At 52.3% G+C, this 25,945-nt stretch overlaps 1 protein-coding gene across 4 annotated transcripts in view; it reads right to left on the bottom strand.

The window, feature by feature from the left end:
- The window catches only part of CELSR1 (cadherin EGF LAG seven-pass G-type receptor 1), a 142,838-nt gene that overhangs the window by 55,182 nt on the left and 61,711 nt on the right, over positions 1 to 25,945 (bottom strand). For all 4 annotated transcript variants that reach the window (XM_084749755.1, XM_084749757.1, XM_084749756.1 and 1 more), the window contains exons 2-5: positions 25,214 to 25,852; positions 8,139 to 8,361; positions 5,347 to 5,462; positions 4,454 to 4,542 (exon numbers count right to left, since the gene is read on the bottom strand). In XM_084749755.1, coding sequence (XP_084605881.1) covers positions 4,454 to 4,542; positions 5,347 to 5,462; positions 8,139 to 8,361; positions 25,214 to 25,852 — 1,067 coding nt within the window. The remainder of the gene's footprint in view (positions 1 to 4,453; positions 4,543 to 5,346; positions 5,463 to 8,138; positions 8,362 to 25,213; positions 25,853 to 25,945) is intronic.

Raw genomic sequence — 25,945 nt, 5'->3', positions numbered from 1 at the left:
TCCGCCTGCCTCTGCCTCCCAAGTGCTGGGATTAAAGGCGTGTGCCACCATGCCCAGCTTGGATCCCTGAGAGTTTGAGGCCAGCCTGGTCTACATATCAAGTTCCAGGACAGCCAGAGCTACACATAACAGAGAGACTCTGTCTCAAAAGAATGCACGAACCACATGGGTGCAGAGGTTCCAGATCACAGCTGGTGCCCTCCATCAGAGCAAGCACAGCCCACCTGAGCTGAGCTTTCCTGTACATGTGTCTGTCTCAACCTTAATAGAGTCAGTCCCTGAGACATGCAAAAGGATGGGACTCATTGTGTGGCTGTGTCCCCAGCCCCGACTGGGGGCAAAAGAGGTGTTCAAGAGGACCAAGTACCCAGTGGCTGCATGCGGGTTCCCTCTCCTCTATACAACACCCTCTTTTGGAAGCCACTGGGAGTTGGGAGATGGGTAGTGTTCCTCTCCCCACACTGCAAACACCCAAGGGTGCTGAAAGGTGACTTAAAAAAAACAGCATTGAAACCTGAGTCTCAAGTGCAAAGAAACGACTTCAAACACCTTTACTGAAATCGGCCACCATGTGCTGCAGGTGGAAATGCTTAACAGCTTTTTACAAAGGCCTCAGGAAAAGAGTCTACAGTGAGGCCATGACCACAAATCTCCACCCAGCCAAACCTCCCTGGTGCTTCCGGAGAAGGGCTGGGTAAGGCTCAAGGCTTAGGAGCAGTGGCTGACTATAAAATACCTTGCCAGAACCTCCACCAACTCCAACATGCTCCTGTTTCCCTGAAGGCGGACTTAACCAACAGGCTTCTCGGTGAACACAGCATTAAGCAGAAAGAGCCAGCAAACTGTGTTTGCCTGCTGTCACTGCGAAGGTCAGCAGAGGGTTCCCTGGGGCCGTGGACATTGTCTCCTCAAGCTTCTGACGACAGTGCTTGCTCCTCCAGGCCCTTGGTCCCTCCTGGGTCATCCTATTTGTGTGTTCTACCCTGACAAGAAGCCAACCTGGCAATTCTGAAGTCCCCCCACAGGCCAGCAGAGCTGGGAAAGGTCCCAGGAGGATCCCATGCAGAGGGCAATGTGGTCTGTGTGCAGAGACATTTTGGCAGGCTGACCTGGCATGCCCAGGATAGAAACCACTCAGGGAGAACAGGGCAGACGTGACCGTTACAGCCAGCAGTCAACTCCACACCCTCACTGCAGGGGCAGAGAGATGCTCAAGTCTCCAAGTGCATTTTCTTAGTAACCTAAAGAGCCAAACCTAGGTGGCGTGAGCGGAGTGTGTTCAAGACTAGCACAGCCAATTAGAGAAGAGTCTGCAGAGGTGCTTTTCCTCTGGTGCTCAACCCATCCGACTTAAGACCACCATCAGGACACGGTTTAAGTCCTGCGAAGTGTGGCTCCCTCTCCCTCATCATCTTCCACCTCCCCCTCAGACTTCAGTATCCTGAGGTCACTCTGCATTTTATTGCCAGGGACCAGGAACAGAGAGGCCATCAACTACGATGATGATGATGATGATGATGATGATGATGATGATGATGATATAGATACCTAGCAAAGAGAGTGACACTCCCTGACAGGTCACTTTCACGGTCTCCTTTGTTCCTTATAGACCAGGGTACCCATGACCTTGGGCTTCAGCCCTGGTCCTGAAATGGCTCCCAGCCGGCCGGGTCTTCCCAGGCACACAGATCCAAAGCATGACTGTCTCTGCACCTGGGCTGGTAACCGCAGCACCAGACAGAGACACATCAGGGCCGGCCAGAGACGACGGAGATCGTGATGCCTGCTAACATTCCTTGTTGTGTGGCCCACTCAACCCACAGGTGGAGGTGTGGAGGCATAAGGACATAAGGGAGACTGGTTGGCTTCCTTCCTAAACACCCTCTGGCAAGAAACAGCCCAGCAGAGGCCTAATCCTGTGCTCAGGGCTGTTTGTTCACTGTGAGGTAGAGGGAGCTGTTGAAACGACCCAGCCCTGGAAAGGGATCTACCTCTACCTGCTGAGCCTCTGGTGTGTGTGGGGGGGGGGGGCAGGAGGATAGGGGGGGGCCTCTTCCCTCTGGGCCACTTGGGGAAGCTTTCTAAAATGGTGTGGTCCCCTGAGCTGGCTCACAGGACAGAGAAGTCACAACTGGGCTGAGAGGTCAATGCCAGGTGCAATGATCCGGGTCGCACTCAACCACAGGGCAGGCTCTGCTCTGGCCACAGGAGACAGGTATAGAAGCTCCTAGTGAGGAAATTCCCACCCCCCCACCCCCACCCCCCAGCAGCAAGCTTGTGGTTGGGATGGGTGTCTCTGACATAAGCAAGAAAGGAAAAACACCCCCATGCATCCCTGATATCCCAGAGTTCCCTGCGGTTCATTCTAACAGGCCTATGCACATGCTGGAAGCCCAGGCCACTGGGAGTGTCCACCTAGGATATGAAGGTCTAGATGGCAGAGGAACACAAGAGAAGAATCCACAAGATCATGGTGTGCGCAGCAAGGTGACAAGGTGAATGTGCCCGGATGTTCCGCCTGGGAGCAGAGGCCAGCAAGGCCATCGCCCTTTAACAGGGTTACCAGGGCGTCCCTCTGTGGGATTATCTGACATTCTTTGCATTCAAAACTGTGTGAAGTATCAGGATGCAAGGAAGGGTGGATTTGGGCCTCTGCTACCTAGATCTCTCATCATCCGGCTAGCTACCCAGACAGCAGGGGCAGAGCAATAAGTGCCTGCCTGAGCATCTCAGGTGGCCACACCCCTTTCCACAGTCCTAAGCTCCAGAGGCTTCCAGTGTCCCAGTCATAAGCGCTCAGCCCAGAGATCACAACTATCTTTTAGTCACAACAGGAATGGATGGTTTGCAGGGTGAGCTTTCTCTTGGGGGTGGATAGCAGGGTGGGGATCACTGATTTACAATGCACAGCATGGGGGTGGGGGAGGACCATGCGGGGCTGAGAAATGATGTGGGATTAAGACATCACAAGAAGGAACACAAATCCTGTCCATCTTTGAGTTCTGGGAGGAGAGAATGAAGGAGGGACCCACAGCCTACTGCTTCTCATGGGGCTACTGTGAGCCACCCAGGGCATGTGCAAGCAGTGTCTCCAAATCCACGGGGCCACCACTTCATGATCAAATGAAAGTCTCTGACACAGGACACTGTGGAGAGCAGAGACTTGCTCTTCTCTCTGGCAACTGTGACGTGTGCTACACAACGTCCCCCACTGGAGATAGGCCTGGCTTAGCCCAACTCTCAACCCAAGCATTGCTGACCAGCTCAAGGTCCCCAGGGAGCCTTTAGCCCCAGGCTCTAGCAATATCTGCTTTTATCTCCATCACCGTTAAGGCTGCAGAGGCTGCACTGGCCAACACTTATTCCATAAGAATCAGCTCGCACTCAGAGATAGGGACACAGAATGGGGACCAAAGGCCACTTCTGGAGTCTATCTGGGGGACCGTTAGAGATGAAATGATGCCCAGGGAAAATGTAATGGGGTGACCTTGGAGAAAGAGGAACATCAGTGACTTTCAGGGAAGGAAGAATGAGAGGCAAGGACAGCCCTATGCCCTACAGCTCCAAGGGTGGGCAGGTGCCATCGCAGGTACCAAAGGCCTAAAGTGCCATGGACAGGAAAATCAGAAAATACCTTTGCCACCATACAAGGTACACAGAAGGGATATCTCTCATCTCTCATCTGCTGGTCTAACCTAGACTTGGTTCTTAAAAAGTCTGAGGAGAGTTGTGGCTGGGCTCAGTGAGGGCCAGGGTAGACCAGCACGGACTTCTAGGGAGACCCAGAGTTTGGGGTGTGTGGGGTGTGTGTGGGTGTGGGGGGGATGTAGTTGTGGGGGTGTGGGGGTATGTGAGTATGGGGGGTATGTGTGGGGACATGTGGGGGGGTGGGGATGTGTGTGGGTGTGTGTGGGTGCGTGGGGTATGTGTAGGTGTGTGCGTGTGTGTGTGTAGGTGTGAGGGGTGTGGGTGTGGTGGTGTGGGTGTGTGGGGGAGGTGGGGAGGTGGTGTGTGTGTGTGTGTGTGTGTGTGTGTGTGTGTGTGTGTGTGTCCGTCCGCGCATGCGCAAAAATCACAGCCTAGGAAAGCACATGACCTTATGATACAGAAGTGATCTTGTTTCCTTATAACCAATAAATGGCAAAACATACCCAAGACACCTGCCTTCAGAGCTGGGAATGTACCTTCCAGTCACAGCTCAGGGCAGCTCTGGGCATTGTGTGGCCAGCATGGGAAGTGAAGGGAGCTACAGAGGAACAAACTCTCCGCGTCATGTATTACCATATCTGAGCCCCTGTCCATCCCCACAGCTCCAGTTCAGCCTTAGCTGCAGTCACAGAACCTTCCCTTGACGTCATATCCTTCCACCCCTCTTCCCACAGTTCTTGCTTCTACATCACAGAGTGCAGACATCACCCTGAGGGGAAAAGCCACTGGGCCATCACCCTCCTACCTTGTTGTAGTACTGCACCAGCACGGAATGCCACCGCCCGTCACTCACACCTCCCGGAACTTGTGGTGTCACAGTTGTTGTGGTTTCACCTGCACAGCGAGAGGGAGATCCAGAGAGAGACAGGTTAGGGGGGGCTCTCTGAGACACACTGCTCAGAGAGATTGGCTGTGTGTCTTTTTTCCTCAGCAGGGCCACCACTGGAAGCCATCCCCTACCCAACACCTATGTCAAGGGCTTTAACCTAAAAGACAGCAAGATTCTCAAAGAGAGGAAGAAAAAAAAAAGGAGCCCTAAGTCAGAGAAGGCTGGCCCATCTCAGTCCCCACTCCCTAGTCCCCATCTGTGCCTGCCTGGTCCTCATATGCTGGTGTAAGTCACCACACAGGCTTACAGGTGCATTTATATTGCACATTATCATTATTTATTATTATTATTATTATTATTATTATTATTAATTTGGTTTTATGTGTATGAATGTTTGGCTTCAATGTATATATGTGCACCACATGTATGCCTGGTACACACAGAAGACAGAGAAGAGGGTATTAGGTACCCTGGAACTGGAGTTATGAGCTGTCACATGGGTGCTGGGACCTGAACCCAGGTCCTCTGCAAGAACAGCAAGTGCTCTTAAGTGCTGAGCCATCTATCTCGCCATCCCACCACTGCACTTCAAGTGACGGATCCTGACTTAGGAAACAGACTTTGATATTAGCACCACATGTAACGCTTCAACCACACCGACATCTTCCTGCATTCTTGACTTCTTCTAGATGCCAGATTCCTAGGCTCAGAACTGGGGTTAGAAGGGCGAGCAGCAGGGGTGGGGTGGGGTGGGGTGCTGGGAGGACAAAGTGCCTTGGCAGGTACTTGGTGGCTGCAGGAGGCCCCACCTGCGGAGAACGTGAGCTGCAGCTGCTCATCCACAATCTCCAGCGCTATGAAGTCATGTTTCTCATTGAAGCGGCCGTTGTAGAGCAGCAGGGCGTTCCTGTCTTGGGTGGCAAACCTGTGGGCGAGCAACACGTCACGCAGTGAGGGACCCCAGGACTGTGAAGATACACAGACAGGGGTGACATGGCCAGCCAGGGGAGTGAGCACAGAGGGCCATGGTTCAGCAAACAATCTGGGCCCCCCGCTGGCACTCTCTTATCACAGGAGATGCTGACAAGCCCGCCAAACCTGACTCATGTACAGGAGCCTTGTTGAACATGGTGACGGTGGCCTGCAGGGGTGGGAAAAAGGACTGAGTGGATGGATGCTCGTAGTGCAAGAGTGTGAGGGTCAGAGTTTAGATTCCACGTAAAAAGCCAGACAGGCATGGTGGCCATCTATAATCCCAGCATCCAGGAGGCTGAGGCAGAGGCAGGGGATCCTCGGGGTCTGCTAGACTATCTGGAGTTGGGGAGCACTGGGTCTAGTGAGAGAGACCCTACTTCAATAAATATAGTGCAGAGTGATTGGGGAAGACACGAGAGAGAGAGAGAGAGAGAGAGAGAGAGAGAGAGAGAGACAGACAGACAGACAGACAGACAGACAGACAACATGCTCAAAAGAATGACAGTCTGTTTACCAACTAAAAGCTTGTCTGGAGGAAGAACGCATGGCGTTTACCTTATCTTACACATCAAATGAGACCCCAAGATGTTCCTTCAGCATGATTGTCTCTGCATGAGCAGGTGCCACGTCTCTTAAGCCTCTAGTACCTACGAGAGCATCTGATCCTGAACTATCTATGTCCAGGCTAACCCCTCTTACACAGTGCTCCACCCCACCCCACCCCACACACAAGCACCATCCATCGCTAAAGCTAAAGACAGAGAAATAGAGACGGGGGGGGGGGGGGGGGGCCGGGCAGGGCTGAGGGGAGGGTGGGAACAATGCAAGTGAAATGAGGAAAGACAGAAATAGAAACCAAGGCTTGAGGGGCCAGAGGAGAAGGAGCCAAGAACAAAGGGGATGAAAGGCAGCTGGGAGAGGGGGGCCCACTTGGGAGCCCCAGCACTTGGCAAACAGAAACTGGAAAGTGGAGACGAGCCATGACAGAAGCTACCTGAGACAAGGCAACTCAGCCGGGCTGGGCAGCTCTCTGAGGTTAAGAGGGGCCTCAGCAGCTTGCAGGATGTGTGCCCCAGAGAAACTGTGACTGGAGGTCCTCTGATCTTCTGAGAGCATTGTGGGGTGGGGGGGGGGGGAACTTCTGTCTTTTTCTAACTTTGGGTTTTAAGGTAGTCACATGGAAAGTCCACCAAAGGTCACCACACTGCATGTGACCAAGCTGCTGGCCATACCAAGGTGGGAGGCAGCCACAACTGCACTCCAAGGATTCCATAACCCCAGCTCACGCCTGTCGTATGCCACAATAACATTCGCCATGGGACACAGATACTATGTCACAGGAAGCCCACAGCAGGGCCCTTGATTTACAGGCTTGTGCCATAGGGGTAGCCTGCTGGGTGGAGAGCAGAGTCCTGACACACAAAGGGGCAAACGGAGCAGTTATCCCAGCCTGGCTGACCAGGGTTCGCTGTGTACTGTGCCAACAGGCAGACACTGTTCGTTTTATCAGGCAAGTGCAGGGCAGGGGTTGACAGCGAGTGCCAATTGCCAGCACCATCCCACATCCTCAGACCCTGCACCAATGGGAGGGGCCTTGTTAGCTCACTATACAGGAGAGAGAGACACCACACAGGGGAGGGCAGAAAATACCACGCTCCTATCCGGAAACATGGGCTACCGACAGCTCCCACAGAGACTCGGGAAAATACTCAATGCAAAACCTCGCCCTAGTTGATTAACCTAGCGGAAATCTTCAAAATAGAAATTCTGTATTTTCTTTGAACTGAGCAACTTTCATGGTCTCACACTGCTGCCCAGAATCCAGCTGAATTCATTTGGTATTTTGCACGCATGTGTTTATACATGTGTGTGCGGGAGCGTGTATACACATGTGGAGGCCAGAGGCTGACATCGGGCGTCTTCTTCGATCACTCTCCACCCATTGTATTTTGAGTAAAGGTCTCTTGCTGTACCTGGGGCTCACCAACTCAGCTAGACTGGCTGGACAGCGAGTCCCTGGAATCCTCCCTGTCTCTGCCTCCCCAGCTGTGGGATCACGTGTATGTGTCACTGTGCTAGGCCTTCTACACGGGTGCCGGGGATTTGAACTCATGTTCTTATGCTTGCATGCAAGCATTTTAACAAGTAAGCCATGTCCTGAGCCCCAGATGATAGATTCAAAAAATTTAAAGTAACATCTAAATTTTTTTCTGGGGGAGAAGGTATGGACAGCACACAATCAACCTGTTATAGATTAGGAGCTGGGGAGCTAGGGCTGGAGCAGCCTGCCTTGTGATTCCTGCACCTGGCCCCCTGGCTATGGAGATGTCAGCCATGCCCACACGCTGGCTGGTAGCCAGGACCAGAGTAGCTAGATTAGTTTCCAGGCCTGGGATTTAAGCTGTCCCCTCTCAGAAGTATTGGTACGGCCACTCTGTTGCCGCTGTTGCTGAAGTAACTTCCCCCTGTCATCACCGTGGCAATGGTCCTACCCTTGAGCAGCTGGTCCAGCAGCCAGTGCTAAGCAAGCCTACTCCACCACGCAGAGCCTAGAGAGTGGAGGTGCCCAGACCCCAGGAGACCTTCCCAAGGGACACACACCCACACACACACAGGGTGCACTTACTCCAGGGAGACCGTGAAGTGGAAACGTTGCCGCAGGCCTCGGAAGGTGACGAAGGACTGCGGTGGGAAGCTCCTGGTGCTGACTTCACAGTAGGGGTGCTCATACTCGCCGGGCGGGCACACACAGTGGAAGCCTCCAATGAGCAGGTTCACACAGGTGCCCCCGTTTTTGCACACTCCGCTGGCACAGCGGCCCGAGCGCACGTTCACCTGGCAATGTTCCCCTAGAGAAGAAAGCAGAGGTCACAAAGAGGCTGGCCTAGTTTTTTTGGGGGGTCTTGTTTTTAATTTTCATTTCTATGACCAGAAGCAACCTGAGGGAAGGGAACGGTTTATTTCAGCTATTGTCTATCATGGAGGGAAATCAGAGCAGGAAGTGAAGGCAGGAACACAGAGGCGGGAGCTGAAGCAGAGGCCATGGAGGAGTGATGCTTGCGGGCTTGCTCTCCGGGCCTTGCTCAGTTTGTTTTCTTATAGAACCCGGGGTAGCACTATCCAATGATGGGTTGAGCCTCCTACATCAATCAAGACAACACCGCTGACAGCCTAATCTTATGGAGGTACTTCGGCAACTGACATTCTCACTTGCCAGGTGACTCTAGTTTATTTCAAAGTGACAAAACAAAAACAAAAACAAAACAAACAAACAAACAAACAAAACTAGCCAGCACAGAGACAAGAGAAAGGCAGTGACCCATGGATGTATCTGCTGAGACACACGGTGGACTGTTAATGAGAGACAGCTCACGCTAGGTGTCTTGGCTGCCACAGTGACACCTGTACCTGGCTCCTTGGCAGAGGTGGCTGTCGGTTTGCAGATCCACATGGTGGTGCTCCCTAAATATCAGAAACACCCCTCTCCTCTGAAGGTGACCAAGGATGACGGGTTATAGGGCTAAATATCCCCTGGGTTCTCCTCTACTGAATGTGTCCAGGCTGAGTCCCACTGAGTCCCAAGCTGCAGCTTCTGTAGCCCAGAGAACAAATCTGCTGAGACAGAAGGCGCCTGGGGTCCCTAACCCCACTGCACATCTTCACGGCCACGCAGGCCCACCATGGAAGGATCCTAAGTGTTTCTGGTACCAGGCTCAGGTCGGGAGGGTGTGTTCTCATGCACCCAGTGGTTCTACATGAGCCGAGATGGACTGGGAGGAGAAGAAGGGACAGAGAGAGGCTGCCAGTGTGCATTAGTAGTGAGGGAACAGTCACTGTGTGGTGTTTGCTCATCTCAGGCCCACCACAGTGGGCGCTTCATCTCCTAGCCACTCCTGGATCCCAGGGCCCTGCCCAACATAGCCCTGAGCTTGGCCGCCTCGCAGGAGGCTTTGAGTTCATGTGCTTGCACACACACCTGTACACTCACACCATCATATACCCCAGGCCACACACCCAAACCATTGCACCCGCACACACAAGTTCACGTGCACAAGCTTGTAAAATGCACCATTACATACATCCTTACACCCATGGTCTCAGACTCAGCCTTGCACGCACATGTCACACCTATGGCTGCATGCTTTCCTCACAGACCATATATATGTACTCCCCCTCCCCCCACCCAACTCACACTCACACATGTCAGCCGGTGCTCAGAGCCGTCTATGCAGCCCTCGTGAGTGCCCATTAGTGATTTGAAGTTTCAACTTAAGATTTCTCTCTCTTCCTTCAAACACTTTAAAGTTTCCCCCTTCAGGAGTGTTCGCGTTACTGTATTCCAGGTTAGCCCACGAGGAGCAGTCAGGCCCAGCACCTTCTGTGAACAAAGCTGCCTGGGAGACACTGTGGCCTTATGCCCACCAAACCGTGAAGACCTGGTGTCACCCTGCCCACTGTCACGGCCTGAGAGTAGTAGACATGGAAGGAACCAGGCTCCAGCGATTTCCCAAACTTTCCCAGCAGAAGAAAAGGCCGTTCCTTGCCCTGTAAGACCCTCCCATCTCCAGCCCCACCTGGCCATGGAACCGCAACTTGGCAACCCAGTCCTGTCTCTTCGACATGAGGTTCTGGAGCTCAGAAAGTCATCTCCAAGACCCAGAAGAGGAACCAGGGGTGTCTAGTGCCCCCCATCACTTTATCTTCTAAAGACCCTGAAAATGGAAGAGGGTCTACCCTCCCTGAGTCCTGCACGACTTCACCTCGAGGGTCTGGCTGCATCCAGAAAGACCCGATTTCCCAGCGAGGCCACATTCTGGGTTCTGTGCAGACAGGATGTGGGGAGCTGCCAGTCTACACAGGGGCTCTGATTGTGCCAGAACTGCTGTCTTTCCAGTGTGTGGCCTCTGCAAGATCAAGGCTCTGAGATTTTGGGACAGGGGGAGGGGGGCGGCTTCCCAGGCCAAGCAGAAGGCGGTATATCTCCAGGCTCAGTCACCAGCCCACCCAGTTTCAGCCCACAGCCTCGCTCAGTCCTTCCAAACAAGCCTGCCTCACCCAACATCAACTTCCTCCCATCTCCTGGCGCCTTCATCTCAGACCTGCCCCCTCCATCCCGTTTCCTTCTAGGGTAGCAGTTCCACCGTCTGCCCAGAGAGGTAGGCTTTGAGTCTTGGAGCCACTAGCATCCTATTGACCCTAACCTCCACCAAGATTCCTCTACCCTAGGCTCCCACCCCACCATGACCTTAACCTTCACTTCACACCCAAGCACCCAAAACATGAGCGTTATACCAGTTCCATTGACTTACAAAACCACTTGTCCTGCCTGTGACACCAAAGCCAAAGACAGTTTCCTGCCATGCTCATCTTTGACCACACTCGTCCCGACTGGCTTGGTATCCCCATTATTCCACAAAGAGGTCACCCCACAATGCCCCCGGCCCTCAAAAGCACAGACCCAGCTCATCTTCCCCACCCTCTTGGGCCTAACGTAGTCACAGTGTTCCTTCACCCACGGTCCCACCTGACGACAAAACCCTCGGTTTCTGAAGGCCACCCTGTGTCCCCTCCTCAAGCCTGTCCCTGACTGTGGCTCGCCCTGTAGGAAGTTTCACTGCTTTCTGAGCAGGTCCAGTGCCCAGGATCTATCCCAGCTCCACTCCCAGCGTCACTATGTGGGAACATGGGGGTAGGGGTGCAGCAATGGGGTTTGTTTTAGGGCCAAGTCTGAGAACATCTGGTACACAGTGGGTGCCTTGCGTGTTAGGGTGCTGGACTGGTGCCCGTAGTGAGGGGGCGTCTGAGGAGAGCTGGGCATACGCAGCAGGTACTGGCGAGTGCTTGCGGGATGAAATCATGCAACGCTAGGGCTTCCCAGATCCAAGGCAATGATTCACGCTTGAGCTTAATCCATGAGGTTATAAAGCGGACATCATTCATCCACTAATCCAAGCGGTGTAGGTAGATATCCGTACAAAGAATTAACTGTAGGGTTAAACACACCACTTTTATATAAGGCACTGTGGTACTGGACTTCAGATGAACCACAGAAGCCTGGGATGGAGACTCATCGCTGGGTTCTTTCCTTTGAGTCAACTCCAGGTCCAACATAGGGTCTGCTCTGATGTTCCTGAGAGAACACTGCTCAGAGCAGCCATGCCTGCCAATGATTTAAAGCTGCATAATTAGCTCACTAAGGCCTTTCTTTGCAATTTACCTTCCATGTGGCTTTTCTGCATGCGGTTCGTCAGCTGCCCTGGAGTGGTGGTGGGGGGTAGGGGTGCTCAGTTTACAGTGGATGCGTGTTTCTAGCATTGCCAACATGGAGCTGCCAACTTGACCATGCAGCATGCACACTTGAGACCTGTACTGTGGGATGTGATAGTTTCTAATTCTGCAAGCCATCTTAGCCCAGGAGGATACAGGTCAGAGTCTGTGAGTCCTGCATTCTGTAAAAGACTGTGTTGCTTTGGTCTTTTCTAAGTTTTTTTTCCCCAAAGATTTATTTCTTTATTATTATGTACACCTGCAGGCCAGAAGAAGTTGTCAGATTCCAGTGTAGATGGTTGTGAGCCACCACGAGGTTGCTGGGAATTGAACTCAGGACATCTGGAAGAGCAGTCAGTGCTCTTAACCTATGAGCCTTCTCTCCAGCCCTCTTTTCTAAGATTTTTGTTCTAAGATTCTTAATGTGCATGTATATGTGTGTGTGTTTCTGTGAGTTTCTGTGTGTGTGTGTGTGTGTGTGTGTGTGTGTGTGCTCTCTCTGTATGAGTTTCTCTTTTTCTGTGCATATGTGTTTCTCTGTGTGCATGCACACTTGTGTTTCTTTGTGTGTTTTCTGTATGTGTTTCTGTGCGTATATGCATGTATGTTCGTGCTTCTCTTTGTGTATGTTTCTGTGTGTGTGCGCATGCATGTGTGTGTATGCATGTGTTTTCTCTGTGTGTGTATGCATGTGTTTCTGTATTTATGCATTTATCCCTCTCTCTAGTGTGTGTGTATGTGCTCTCTCTGAGTATGTTCCTCTCTGTGTGTATTTGTGTTTCTATGTGTGTATGTGCACAAATGTGTGTGTTTCTCTGCCTCTTTCTCTCTCTCTCTGTTATGTATTTCTCCCTTTCTCTAGTGTGTGTGTGCTTTCTCTGTATATGTGTTTCTCTGTGTGCATGTGTTTTGGGGTATGTATGTGAGTGCATGTGTGTGTTTGTTTCTCTGTGTGTGTGCACATGTGTGTGTGCGCGTGTGTGCACGCACCAGAAGAGGGCATGAGATCATCTGGAGCTAGAGTTGCTGCCTCTGTGAGCCGCTGACGTGGTGTTAGGAACAGGGACATCTGGAAGAGCAGCAAAGCCCTCTTAACCCTCTTAGCGACACGTCCTTCCTTGCTGGATTGCTTTTTCTGCAGATGGTGGAGTCCAACGCAGGTTGTCAGGTTTGGTTGGTGGCAGGTGCCTGTATCAGCTGAGCCCTCTCTGACCTATCATTTTTTCTTCTTGAAACAGGGTCACTCTCCGGCCTAGAGCTCCCAGTCTTTAGCCCTCCACCATACAGATTTTGATGCAATCAATCTTCTCAGGGCTTCCTGTCATGATTTAACTCCGCCCTTTTCTAAGATTTCACGGTTCAGGATCTGGCATACTGGGAACATCCAGGTGTTCTGCTTGGCGCCTGATGGTGCTGAGTCATTCTCAGCCCTGGAGCATGCCTCCCCACATCCGCCCTGCACCCCAATGTCACAGGCAGCCCCTCCATCCACACCTAGGTAAGGTCGCTGAGCCCAATCATGCCTAGAGCATGCCACCAAGGCCCTGCCTGCGAGGGACACTGGCCTCAGCCTGGTTAAGGGTACAGACACATAAACTCAAACAGAGTCTGCAAAGAGCGCTGCAGAAAACACTCCGGAGCTGAGGCCAGCCCTGAGTCTCAGGCAACAAGTGCCCTACCCAGACGAGGATGAGTAACGTCCTTTCTGCCCAGAGGCTCAAGCTGATGCAGTCAGAGGCACTGACCCTCAGTGTGAGCAAAAGCCCTGGCACTGTAGGGCTTAGGCAAATGGGTTGCCTGTCATAGCTGGGAGCCAGTTGGAAGGTTAAGAGTAGTAAAAAAGCTTTTGACTCCAAATGGAGGAGGCTCTAGGAAGTGAAAGGATTAAACCCTAGGAAGCCTCAGTGCAGAGGGTTGTCATGTTCAGTTTGGGGCAGGATATGGGGACCACTGGTCATGAGACCCCACTTCAGTGCACCACATGCAGAGTACGGACCAGCGATGCAGAAAGCCTGGCCCAGCTTCTGAGGAGCACAGCGCTCAGGCCCTCAAGACTTCGAAGAGGGCAGGGCGTGCGCCCCCACCCCACCCCACCCCAGAAGGGAAGGGCAGGTAAAGTTTTGCCAACTTAAGTTTTTAACTAAATAAAAAAGACAATCCTTTCTCCTTTAGTAAAGACTTAAGGGCTCTAAACTAGAAAAACTAGAATTTCCAGGGGCACCAAGAGCGAAGCTCAGACCCAACGCACAAAAGACACACGTGGGAGCTGGAAGTCTGGGCAGAATTGAGCCTCAGCAGGATAGGCGGGGAACACAGCTAGGAAGGGGGTGGGGGCTGGGAGTCACATGCATTCAAAGTCAGATCACAAACACACTGAGTCCTAGAGAGGCCTGAAGCACCAGCAGAGCTCAGGCCCATAAAGGAACCTCGTGGCTCAGTAAAGAAGATGCAAGGCACTGTACAACTCGGTACAGAAGCTCCACTACCACAGGAAGTGCGGTGATGGGCAGAGCGGCACTTCGGGTGAAAGGCAGGTGTTCGTCAGAAGTGGCTGAGCACTAAGCACGGTCCCCCACCCTTCCATCTATCCACTCACTCCCTCATCCCTTTTTCTACCCAATCACCACACATCCATCTCCATCAACGCCTCCTCCCTCCATCCACTGGTCCATCTCTAACCATCTACCTGTCCTCCCTCCATCCACTGGTCTATCTATCTCGTCACCCATCCATCGTCTACCTGCCCCCATCCCTCTGTACGTACTGCTATCCACCCACTCACCTAGCATCCATCTGTTCACACAATGAATTGCCAGTCACAGGACATTTTAAGACACTGAGGTTACAAGAATGAATGAAACAGCTATCTGCAGCTGTGGAATCTCTTAGTTAAATAATCCAAATGTTTAGGGAAATAGGAAAGATGGGCTAAGAGTCTTAAAGCACATACAAGAGTGATGACAAGCTAGGAAGGGAAAAGGTATAGAGAGATTGCGGGGCTCAGGCAGAGCAAACCCTCAACACCCCAGAGGATGGGTCGTGAGGCTGCATTTGGGCCTGGGATCCCTGCCAAGCCCATAGATTCTAAGCAGACCTGAGGAAGAACCTCCAGGCTCTGGCACACCCATGTGTAAGCACACGCATGGTACCTACAATACACGCAAAATAGTTCTCACCACAGACCACCTGAGGCCCTCTCCTGGTGCCACACAGCAGTCTCCCACTCCCCTCCCCACCTCAAGCTTCTAGAGTGATGAAGTGGGAAAGAAGGTCATGTCAACAAAGCCCCACCCCATACACAGAGGTTGCACAGTAGTCACTCAGAGCAAACCCGTGCCAGTGGCCGGAGGCTCCAGGACAGGAGCAAAATCTGCACCTGTCACCCAGCAGCAGAGTGTGTGAGAGGCCATCTGCAGCCATGCTTTGCAAAGGAGCCACCACAGACACCAGCAGACAGACAGGGCCAGCCACTGATGCTTGCTCTCTGCCTGTTACTGGGGCCACATCGAGGGCTGAAAATTGCTTTGAGCACCATGAGAGCTGTTGCATCACAGGCCAGACAAGCTCCCTTCCAGGCAGGCAGGCAGGCAGGCAGGCAGGCAGGCAGGCCGGCTGGCCTCAATGTGCTGAAGGCCCAGAGGTCAGAACGTGTCCCAGATCACACAGCTGCAAGGGCAACCAACACATCCGTGGCATGCTGTCAGTATGGAGTCTGCAGGGATGATCTGAGTGTGCAAACATCCAGGACTGGCCTTCAACGCGTACTGTAGGAGGGTGTCAGGAGATGATGGTTTGGGCCTCAAGCCTTCCATCAAACCAGCCAAGCACCACTGCTAAGGGCAGAGGTTCACTGTCATAAAAACAGTCAGTGGCTCTTGTTTTGCTGGCTATACATCTATCCTGGAGGCAGGGAGATCAGTCACTGTTGCCAGGGAGCCATCTCTAGCACCTGGGAGGCTGGGTGAGGGACTAGACCTCATTTGGCAAAGGTCCTGGACTGTGGCTGGCTGTCACTCTAGGCCCTGACTCCTCCCCACCCCCAACTCTCCACCTTTCCTGCCCAAGGCCCTCTTCTCTCTCTCTCTCCTCTCCCTCCCCCCTCTCTCTCTCTCTCCAGGCCGACTGCCAGGTTCTAGTCTCTAGTCTGCCTTCCCTTCCCCCTTAGGGAGTTTCCAGCTTTGTTTGACTTTCTCACCTCCTGGGGATTGAAGCCCCAGTCTCTAAGAGCCACAAGCTCAGGTGGCCCAGCCCCTCCCTGCTAGCCAGGTTACTCAGAAGGTCTTAGCAGAGGACCCAGACACCTGCTGCCCCTCCCCAAGGCTCCTCGAAGAAGGGGGAAGGGCAGGGCAAGAGGTGGGAGCAGGAAACCCTGAGGCCACAGTGCTGGGGCTCGTCCAGGGCTAGGGTCTGTCTCTTTCTGATGTCTTCATTGTTTTAAAAGCAAATTCTCAGAGCTCCAGTCACACCCATTTTTTAAAAAATATAAATAAAAAAATGCATTCCAATGGCAAAGAATCAGATCTCCACCCCGCCCCCATGGTTCCCTACCCTGAGAAGCCACCTGCCTGGTTAAGGGTTGGGGCCTGCAGAGCCTGAGGGGGTAGTGGGGGTGTCATGCTGAGCCTGTGAGCAGCTCCCAAAGGGTCCTGTACTGCAATGACATTTAGAACACGCCCCCTAGAATAAAGCCACCTCTGTGGCCTAGAAGCCACTGGGCTGGGGAGACCAGAGGATAATCCACCCTGATCCCTAGAGCTGGGACTCTCCTCAGCCAGGGAGAGGAGCTCAGAGTAAAGACCTGGAGATTGGAGAACTCTATGACCCAGAGGAAGATGGCCCAAGTAACCACATGAAATGTGCTTTTTGTACATTTAAATGGTTTTTGTTTTGTTTTGTTTTTGTGTGTGTGTGTATGTGTTTTTGTTCTTTTGTTTTTTGTTGGGTTTTTTTTGTTTGTTTGTTTTTTTTTGGCTTTTTGAGACAGGTTTCTCTGTGGTGTAGCCTTGGCTGTCCTGGACTCACTCTGTAGATCAGGCTGGTCTCTAACTCAGAATCCACCTGCCTCTGCCTCTGCCTCCCGGAGTACTCGGATTACAAGTGGATGCGGATGCGCGCACGGGCATCTCCAGTGGTTGGGGCTGCATTTCAGATATCCTGTATGTCTGATATTTACATTACGATTCATAACAGTAGCAAAAATTACAGTTAGGAACTAGCAACAAATAATTTTATGGTTGGAGTCACCACAGCATGAGGCGCTGTATTAAAGGACCGCAGCATTAGGAAGCTTGTTAACCACTGTTTTAATACAATCTTTGTTTAAAAAGAAAAAAAAGTGTGTGTGTGAGAACAAGAAAGGAGAGGAAAGGAGAGAGAGAGAGACAGACAGACAGAGACACAGAGGGGGGGGGGCATGCTTCAGTGTGAAAGCTTTGTGGAGTTGGTTCCCTCCTAATTTCACACGGTTCTGGAGATCAAACACACGTTGCCAGGCCTGTGTTAAGAAGCACTTTTGCCCCCACTGAGCCATCTCGATGGCCCTTTAACACAATTTGTTTGTTTGTTTTTTGCTTCTTACAAGACAGTTTCTCTGTGTAGCCTTGGCTGTCCTGAACTAGCTTTGTAGACCAGGCTGGCCTAGAACTCACAGCGATCCATCTGCCTCTCCCTGCTGAAGTTAAAGGCCTGTACCACCACCTGGAGACAGAGGGAAAGGGGAAGGGAGGGAAGGAGAGAGAAAGAGACAGAAAGTGAGGAACAGATGGAAACAGAGACAGGAGGGAAGGGAGGGGGCAAGGAAGGGACCCTAGAGACTGGGAGGCCTTTGTCCTCTGGTTGTGGGGTCGGCCTGGAAGTCTGAATTACATAGAGCAGGCATAGAAGCCAACTGGAAACTCTAAGGCCTCCACAGGCTGAACTACCCAGGACACAGATGACAGAGACAAGCACGCACCGCACCGTGGTGTGTCAGTCTTCAGGAGCCTGTCCCCAGACCCAGCAGGGATGCTGACATCCCCTCTCAGCATGAGACCCCCTCCTCACACATAGTAGTGTGCTGAGGAGACCGTGCCTTGTGCAAACTTCTTGCTTGGAGTACTGCCTTCGTAGCTCATGCTCCGGCCCCTAGGGTCCCAGGCAAGACAGAGGGGCTTTGTCTGATGCTGTGGGAGAAATGGATGGGGTGGAGACTGACGGGGTTGCATTCCCTTAAGGCCTCTGGGGTCACCACTCAGGTCAGAGGCCCAGTTTCTCCAGAGAAGCTTGATGGTCAGAGCTCCACAGTGGCATTAAGCAGAGGGGACAGCCAAGCCCTGGCCATGCACTGAAGCCACCAGGGTCTGCTGGCTCTCTTCTGGCCTCGGTAAATTTTTACTGATAGCCCAGTGGGTGTGCCGGGTGTTGGTGGGGCCAGAGGTAGTAACCACGCAATTATGGACCCAAAGAAGATTGCTCCCCACATCTGAGAACTGGGCCTTTACACACTCAGCAAATTGAGGTCCATGAGGTGGAGGTCACCCTGGATGACTGGGAGAAGAGACAATGCCACCACAGGCTCCTGTGGGAAGCACCTGGGGGAAGTCAGAGTGTGGGAATGCAAGGGCAGAGAGTGTAAAGGGCAACACAGGTTGCTCCAGAGGCTGGGAAGAAAGCAGGCTCTCTACCGGCTCTCCATCGGAGGCTCAAAGAGGAGGAAAGCTTGCCCAAACCTTCAGCTTAGAGCCTGAGGCCCTCCTCATCCTCAAGTGATAGCCAAAAGCAGCCTTCTGGCACAATCAGTGGGTGACACAGACACCCACAATCTAGGTGAGGGAAGCTAGGCCTCATCACACCAATGACAGAGATACCCAGCACAGGACTGAACAGACAGTCATGTCCCTATTAACCATCCTCCTTTACTCATTCTTGCCTTGACTATGTGCCAGCTGACTGATAGGCCTTGGGCCACTCTTGCTTCTGAGGAAAGCCATGCTTAAGAAACTGCCTCTTGGCCTGGAGAGATGGCTCAGTGGTTAAGAGCACCACCTGCTCTTCCAAGGGACCAGGGTTCAATCCCCAGCAACCACATGGCAGCTCACAGCTGTCTGTAACTCCAAGATCTGACACCCTAACACCAACGCACATACATTAAAAAATTAAATAAAATATTAAAAAAAAAAAAAAAAAGAAAGAAAAGAAAAAAGAAACTGCCTCTTAGCAGGAGTGCCCCTGACCCAAGCAGCCACCTGGCAATCAGGTGAGCGAGCAAGAAGGATGAGTAATCCTGGAGCAGAGTAAGCTATGTTCCCTCAAGGTGACAGCCTAATGCTGCCCAAGTCTGGCACCAGTGAGGAGGACCTTATCTGGACACAGGCTCTTGCAGGTATAAGTCAAGTTCAGAGGGGGCATAATAGACTGGGGACCCAGTCATCCAATGGCTGATGTCTACACAAGAGAGACATTTAGACTAGGGCACAGGAAACACATGTGTAGACCACAGGAATGCAGATGTAGGCCAAGCAGCTAAGAAGCGGAAGAGAGGCAGGAGGCACTCACCCGTGCCGCCTCCAGGTGGCGCACCTCTTTGGGCACACCTTGACGATGGCCTTCCCACCTTCAGAACCATAAAGGAGTTCGGATGGCTCAATTGTCTTAACGCACCCATGGCTGTGTTGTAGTATAGGCTGTGTAGATCCCTTATCCAAAATACCTGGATAGCCAAGTATGAGAGACTGAGGCAGGAGGATGATAAGTTTAAGGGGAAGAAAGCATGCCTGGGGTCAGAAGGTTCCAGACTTCACATTCTTTTTTTTTCTTTTTCTTTCTTTCTTTTTTTTTTTTTTCCTTGAGCCTCTGCATATACATAACAATCTTGGGGTTGAGTACCAAGTCTAAACACAAATTTCACTTATGGTTCATGTATACACTCTACATGTAGCCTCCAGGGTAATTTTATACAAATTTTCTTTGAACACACCTGCATTCTGACTGCAACCCATCACGTGAGGTCGGATGTGGAATTTTCCACTTTGGCATCATGTTGCTGCATGCAAGGCTTTTGGATTTTTGGAACATTCCAGATTTCAAAATTTGGGTTAGGGAAACTCAGCCGAGTACTGTATCACTAGCCACAAGAGGATGTGGCGTTAGTGGGAGGGCCATTTCGGTGGCCAGTCAGCTATACCTGATACCTGCCCTTGCTGTTCGGTCCCCTTCAGTCCGTGCCCTGGTTTGGGGGGTGGGGGTTAAAGTTCATAGAGGACAGGAGCTTCCAGGCTGCACCCACTCACACCTGCGTCCCTAAGGACAGGACTTAGTGAAAAACAAGGTCACCCAGAAGGGCAGTGACACCCAGCTTCAGGACAGCACAGGAGAGAAATGCTACGTGTTGCAACCCACTCTGTGGAAAGAGCCAGAGCAGCAGGTAAGTGCGCAATGGCAAGTAGGAAAACGTAATGTCTGCCCCAGTGTCTGAAAGCGTTCACTGCTCTAGTTGAGATTTTAATTACGGGCAATATAATGATTCCAGCTTTAACTGACAATTACCCCACGTTGAGGACTAATATCAGGGAGCTGGGAGCCACTCCCTGTGTAGCTGAGTTACCCTGCAGACTTCTGCAGACTTTGGTGCTCTGGGTGCCTTCTTCCATGTGGTCAAGAGGGGATATGTCTGCAGGAACAGGACACAGCTTAGAAGCAATGCACCACACAGCATGGGGCACCCGGCACACTAGTGTCCCCCAGGGTGACTGGGACACCAGCACTCTATCCTAAACAGTAACTGGAGCTGGGTCATATCTATATTTACAACAGGGGCAGGCGAGGGCCAGCATGGTCTTTCAAAGTGTCCCCACAAGCAGACAGGTGATTGGGTTCTTGAGCTGCCCATTTCTCTGACCCTGAAACTACACAAAGCGTCCTCAGCTTCAGGAGGGGTCTGTGGTCTGGGGAGGCTCTTAAGCAGGTGAGGGAGATGCTAGGGGAGATGGGACAAAGTTCAAAGTGAACACCACTGAGGGTTCCTCAAGCCCTACATCCTCCTAGGGAGTGCCCATCACTAACTACTCCATGTACAAGGGGCAGAGGAGCTCGTGGTCCAGGGCTGCAGCTGCAGCTTTGTATTCTGCAGCTGTGTAAGCGCTGTGTGCTTGGATCTGCTGAAACACGCTCTGAATGAGGGACAGGCAGTTAAGGGGGTGGGGGAAGGGGGACCCTAAGAACAGGGTTCAAATTAGAGGTCAAGAGTGAACTTGACCTAACGAAAAAGTTCCACCCATGAACAACCTCTAGGAAGGAGACCCAAGGCTAACTTTAGCTGTGACAGTGACTGCTCCTCCTGGCCCAGATCTGGATGCAGCTGACCTACCCTACCCCTCCTGCTGCCATCAAGGCTGTCACTCAGGAATGTACCCCAGGGGGGGATGTTGATCTGTGGTGATTAGGCAGCTATTCTCAGGTCTCCCTAAAGTGGTAGGGGAGTGGGGGCGGGGGTGGGGGGAAGCTATCCTAGAGGTGCCTGGGAGCCTGCAGTGGTGGGTTCCCAACTCAATTTGGAGCTTGGCCACAGGCCTGAAAAACCCAGAGGACCTTAGTGACCAGGAAAGGACACTGGAGACAGACAGGATCCTGTCTCTTCCCACTAAGCACTAAAAGCAGCAAAGGTGTCACTCTGATCCCAGCATACAACAAATGACAGGTCAAGGACATGTCTCCAGCCATGTCAGGAAGGAGCAACTTCCTCCCCACAGGGTCCTTTCTGCACAGTGCCTCTGTCCCCCACAGATCATACACAGCAGGGGGAGGTCACCAATGCCAAGCAGAGAGGCACATGGGTGGGAGGGGAAATCCAGGGACCCGCCGCCCAGAGTGATAGTGCACTTGAGATACAAGAGTCTGTGATAAAAGAGGCCAGAAGGTTCTGGAAGGCCAGTACAACCTGAACGTGGAAAGTGAGGGGCAGTTAGATTTCTAGGCTGCCGCCCTGGGGGTAGGAAACAACTTTCTACTACAGAATCTGAAGTGTTCCCTACGGATAAGCTCCAAGGTCACCGAGGTCACTGCTGGCTGGGGACACAGATATGAAGACAAGGCAGTCTGCCCAGTGGAGAGTGGAGCGGTGAATAAAGAGGGTGCAAGGGAAATTTAAGGGAGAAATGTAAAGGTTTCCTACTGAGAGGGTACCAAAACAAACAAACAAACAAACAAACAAACCCTCCCAGAGTCTTCCCAAAGCGGAGGGCAGTAAATTCAGGGGAAGTGCATAGGATTTACAGATAGACAAGACAGACACATTCAGACAGGAAGACTGCAGGAAAGCTCAGAGATGGGGGTCAACAGAGTCATGAGGAGCAACATAGGAGTCCACGGCCACAATACAAAAGTGTTTTAAAAAAAAAACCCAAAACACAGTGTCCCCCAAATGTAGAATGAGAGGCCAGGCGTGGAGAAAAAGAAGCTTGTTATTTGCTCATGCGCTTGAAAATCTAATTTTATTGATTTATTAGGGGGCATGTGCGGAGGTCAGAGGACAACTTGTAGGCGTTGGCTCATTCCATCCACTATGTGGGTACCAGAGATCATATTCGGGTCCTTAGGCTCGGCGGCGAGTGCCTTTACCCACTGGGCCATTTCACCAGCGGGGCTGAGGAATTCAGAGAGCACCCACAGGCATTCAGTACCCACATCTGCAGTCATGTGTCCTTCTTCCCCCAGCTATGAGAGAGTTAATGACCCCAACCATGGTCCCAACACCGAGATGTAACTGCAGGGACATGCCATACCTTCCCCTTACAAACACCATGGCATCCAAGGTGCTTTGGGCTGGCCACACACCTCTACAGCCAGGGTGGATTCAGAAACTCATGAATTCAGTGGGCTTTCCCTGAAATTAATTGACGCCTTCCTTCTGCCGGCTCCTGCTGAGCCTCCCGCCCTGCAAACACAGGAAGCCGAGGGCTCCCAGCATGGTTGGGCCAATTCCAACTTCACCATGAGGCAGCCTAGAGTTCGAGCTCAGCTTACCGGGAAGCAAGAAATTAAAGCTGCGTGACGACAGCATTGCTTTCATCATGAATAAATGAGCACAATTATCCCCGCGCAGAAAAGCGAGCGCTTCAAAGGCAACACGGAGGAGAGGAAAGGAAGAGAAGCGAGGACAGGTAATCAGCCGTAATTAGTTTTATCTCTAGGGAAATGGCACGATGTACTCAGTACCCAAAGAGAATCAAATTAGCCCCATGTCAGTCACCGCATCTCACTGAGATGACCGATGCGGCCACTGTCCCTTTATCATCCTTCTGGGAATGACTTTGCTGATGAAGAGGAAATCTGAGAGCCTCGGAAGTCAGTTGACTGCATCCAATAGGGCCACAGATCCCCAGTGGCCTTACTTGCTACAGCGTGGTATCTCAGCAGGTCAGCTATGGCACCGCGCCCCCCCCCCCAGGGATGAAGCCTGGTATAAGGGTTGTTACATGCAGCCCCCCACACACCCATACCCACACCCCTGTGATGAGGAAAGATGGGCAAGGCCCTAAATATCAATCAAAGAGAATGCATCGAGTGACCTGGGCCACTCTCCAACGCAGATAGGCTAACGTTTGACTGAACATCGGTCTAGCATACAGCAAGCACTCTGTAAATGTTTGCAGCAGGTGCTCAGCTCAGTAGATGGGTATGAATGGGTATAAGGGCGGATGGGCAATGCTCACTTCCTGAAGGTCACCAACCCTCCCTACCACAGCGGCCTCAACTTCTCTGGAGCAAGAGAGTCTACAAAGCTTTCCACATAGGGCGATATGACAAGGAGGGACTGGGGCCTGAGCTGCTCGCCCTGGTGCTTCTCTGTCGGGAGAGGGACCATACAGCTAGCTGGCTTTCACAAGACACCTCCAAAGAGATGCCAGATGAGGCCTGAGGTGGCGTTAGAAAGGGGAGGGGAGGCATGAGTACCTGTATCCTCAAGGTAGCGTAGAATGGACTTGGTTAAATTCAGAGAAAGAAGAAGAGCACACACACACACACACACACACACACACACACACACACACACACACACACACACACCCCGCCATGCACACACACTTTGCCCAGCACTTCAGGCGCACACCAACAGTCAAGGAATCTCCTAGACCCCTCACCTTCCTTCCTGCTCACTACCAGGCACCTGAGAGGCAGGAATCCTGGATCAACACTTGCCAGACAGCAGGAAGAACTGCCCGCATCCTGTTGTTGGCAGTCAGCCACCGGCAGGGAGGGGGAACAGTACAGGGGTGGGCAGCCAAATGTCCTTCTCCCTCCTCCACGTTTCCAGACAATAGTCAACTTGAGATGCCGACATTCCGACAGGCCAACCTGGCACACCCCGTCTCACGGGCTGTGAAGCTCTCCAAGTGGCGTCCGTCCCCTCCTCTTCGGATGCACAGATACCCACTTTGCTCCCTCTGTGCTCATGGCCTAAGTCTGCTCTCTCTTCCTGCTCCCCACACACCTGCTAATACCCACAGGCCTCAAGATAATCGCAGTAAACAGTGCTATATGCAGGTAAGATTCCTGCCCTGGGGGACAGAGATTTCACGGGTGTTCATACTAAAGTCCTTAATCACAGATAGGAGGATATCCAAGTCATCTCCAGTACATATCAAGTCCCCACCTAACCTCGGGGAACCTTCCAGAAGGACGGTCTGTTCAGCATGGAACCTGTTGGGAACTGGTTTTCCAAGTGGACTGTCCCTTCATAACAGGGGATCAAAGACCAAGAATGAGATCTGTGGGTAACAATGGTGTTACCCACACTGCTCTCAGTTGCCTCTTTATTTTTTAAAAGTGACCATTGGCTACGTTCAGAGAGGCTGGTCTTCAAGACTGGGCAGGACATGCTGAGCCAAGGGTATCTTAAGAGAGGCGGGGGAAGGTGAATTAGTCTGTGCAGCAACAAGGCATGATTAAAAATGACAACTTCTTTTGGGACCCAGAAGGTTAAAGGCTCAGGATTTCTACCCTAGCCTCACAGTTTGACACTAACCAGCTGAACTGGAAATCTGGAATAAAGGGGCTTTAACTTTAAATCCACTCACAACTAGCTGAGGTCGGAGGACTGCCATGATTTCAAAGCCAGGCGAGGCTTTGGAGCGAGACCCTATCTATCTCAAAACAACAGAATTCACTTAGATGCACACATTGGATCTGATGTATTTGGGTATCAAAAGTAGGTCATCTTAAAGTCCTCATGAAGAGGGGGACACGTGACCCCCAGAAGCCAAATGAGGCCGGGGAGTTGGCTGCCGTCAAAGATACCTTAAAGTGCACAGACACAACACTTGCGTCCAGGATATGTCCTCTTACACCATTGCCTCTTGGAACCCACAGGAAACCCTCACGCCTCATACGTATACTGTAAGCCTCTGTGGAGCAGAGGGCAGCCCCCGGCAGCCTGTCCCACGGGCTCCAGACACTCACCGGTGAAGTCTTCGAAGCACTCGCAAGTGTAGCCACCCTCACGGCTCCGGCACCGGCCATTGGCGCCACACGGGCTCGAGTAGCAAAGGTCAATTTCAGTCTCGCAGTAGTCCCCGGTGAAGCCTGGTGGGCAGCGGCAGCGCAGGCCAGTGATGGGATGGATGGGCCGGAAGAGCACCGTGGTGGAGCTGATAAAGGGTGCCGAACTGTCAAACCTGAGCACGGACACGCACTTCATGTAGTTCTCACAAGGCTCCCTCAGGCAGATGTTGTCATCGAAGGGCAGCACGCGCTGGGCGGAGATGGTGGTCAGCAGTGTCCGGTTCAGGTAGATCTGCTCCTGCAGGTCCTCTGAAGGGAAGAAGCGGCCTCGAGCACCGCCGGGCAGCAGTGCCGAGAAGGTGACATTGAGGATGTTGGAGCGGACGTCCGTGTCATTCTGAATGTTGAAGACAAAGATGTCGTCCTTGGTGGTGGACAGGACCGTGGCCACTCCTTCTACGAAGAGGGATAGCAGCGGGGACAGGAACTTCTCCTGCGACATGTTCTCCAGGCGGACGGTGATGCTGTTGGTCAGCATGTCGTCGGTAATGATGGTTACGCGCAGAGTGCAGAGAGCTGTCACGCTGTGGATGCCATCTATGGGACACAAGGAGACATGGCGTCGTTAAGTTGCCCGAGACAGGAAAGGTTCCTACAACCCCACCAAGGACGGCCTTGGATGTATTCAGC

Source organism: Acomys minous (genome assembly GCF_964271855.1).
Source record: "Acomys minous genome assembly, chromosome: 12".
In the NCBI taxonomy this organism is placed as follows: domain Eukaryota; kingdom Metazoa; phylum Chordata; class Mammalia; order Rodentia; family Muridae; genus Acomys; species Acomys minous.
Note: the sequence above shows the minus strand (reverse complement) of the source record. Positions and strands in the feature narration are given on the sequence as shown.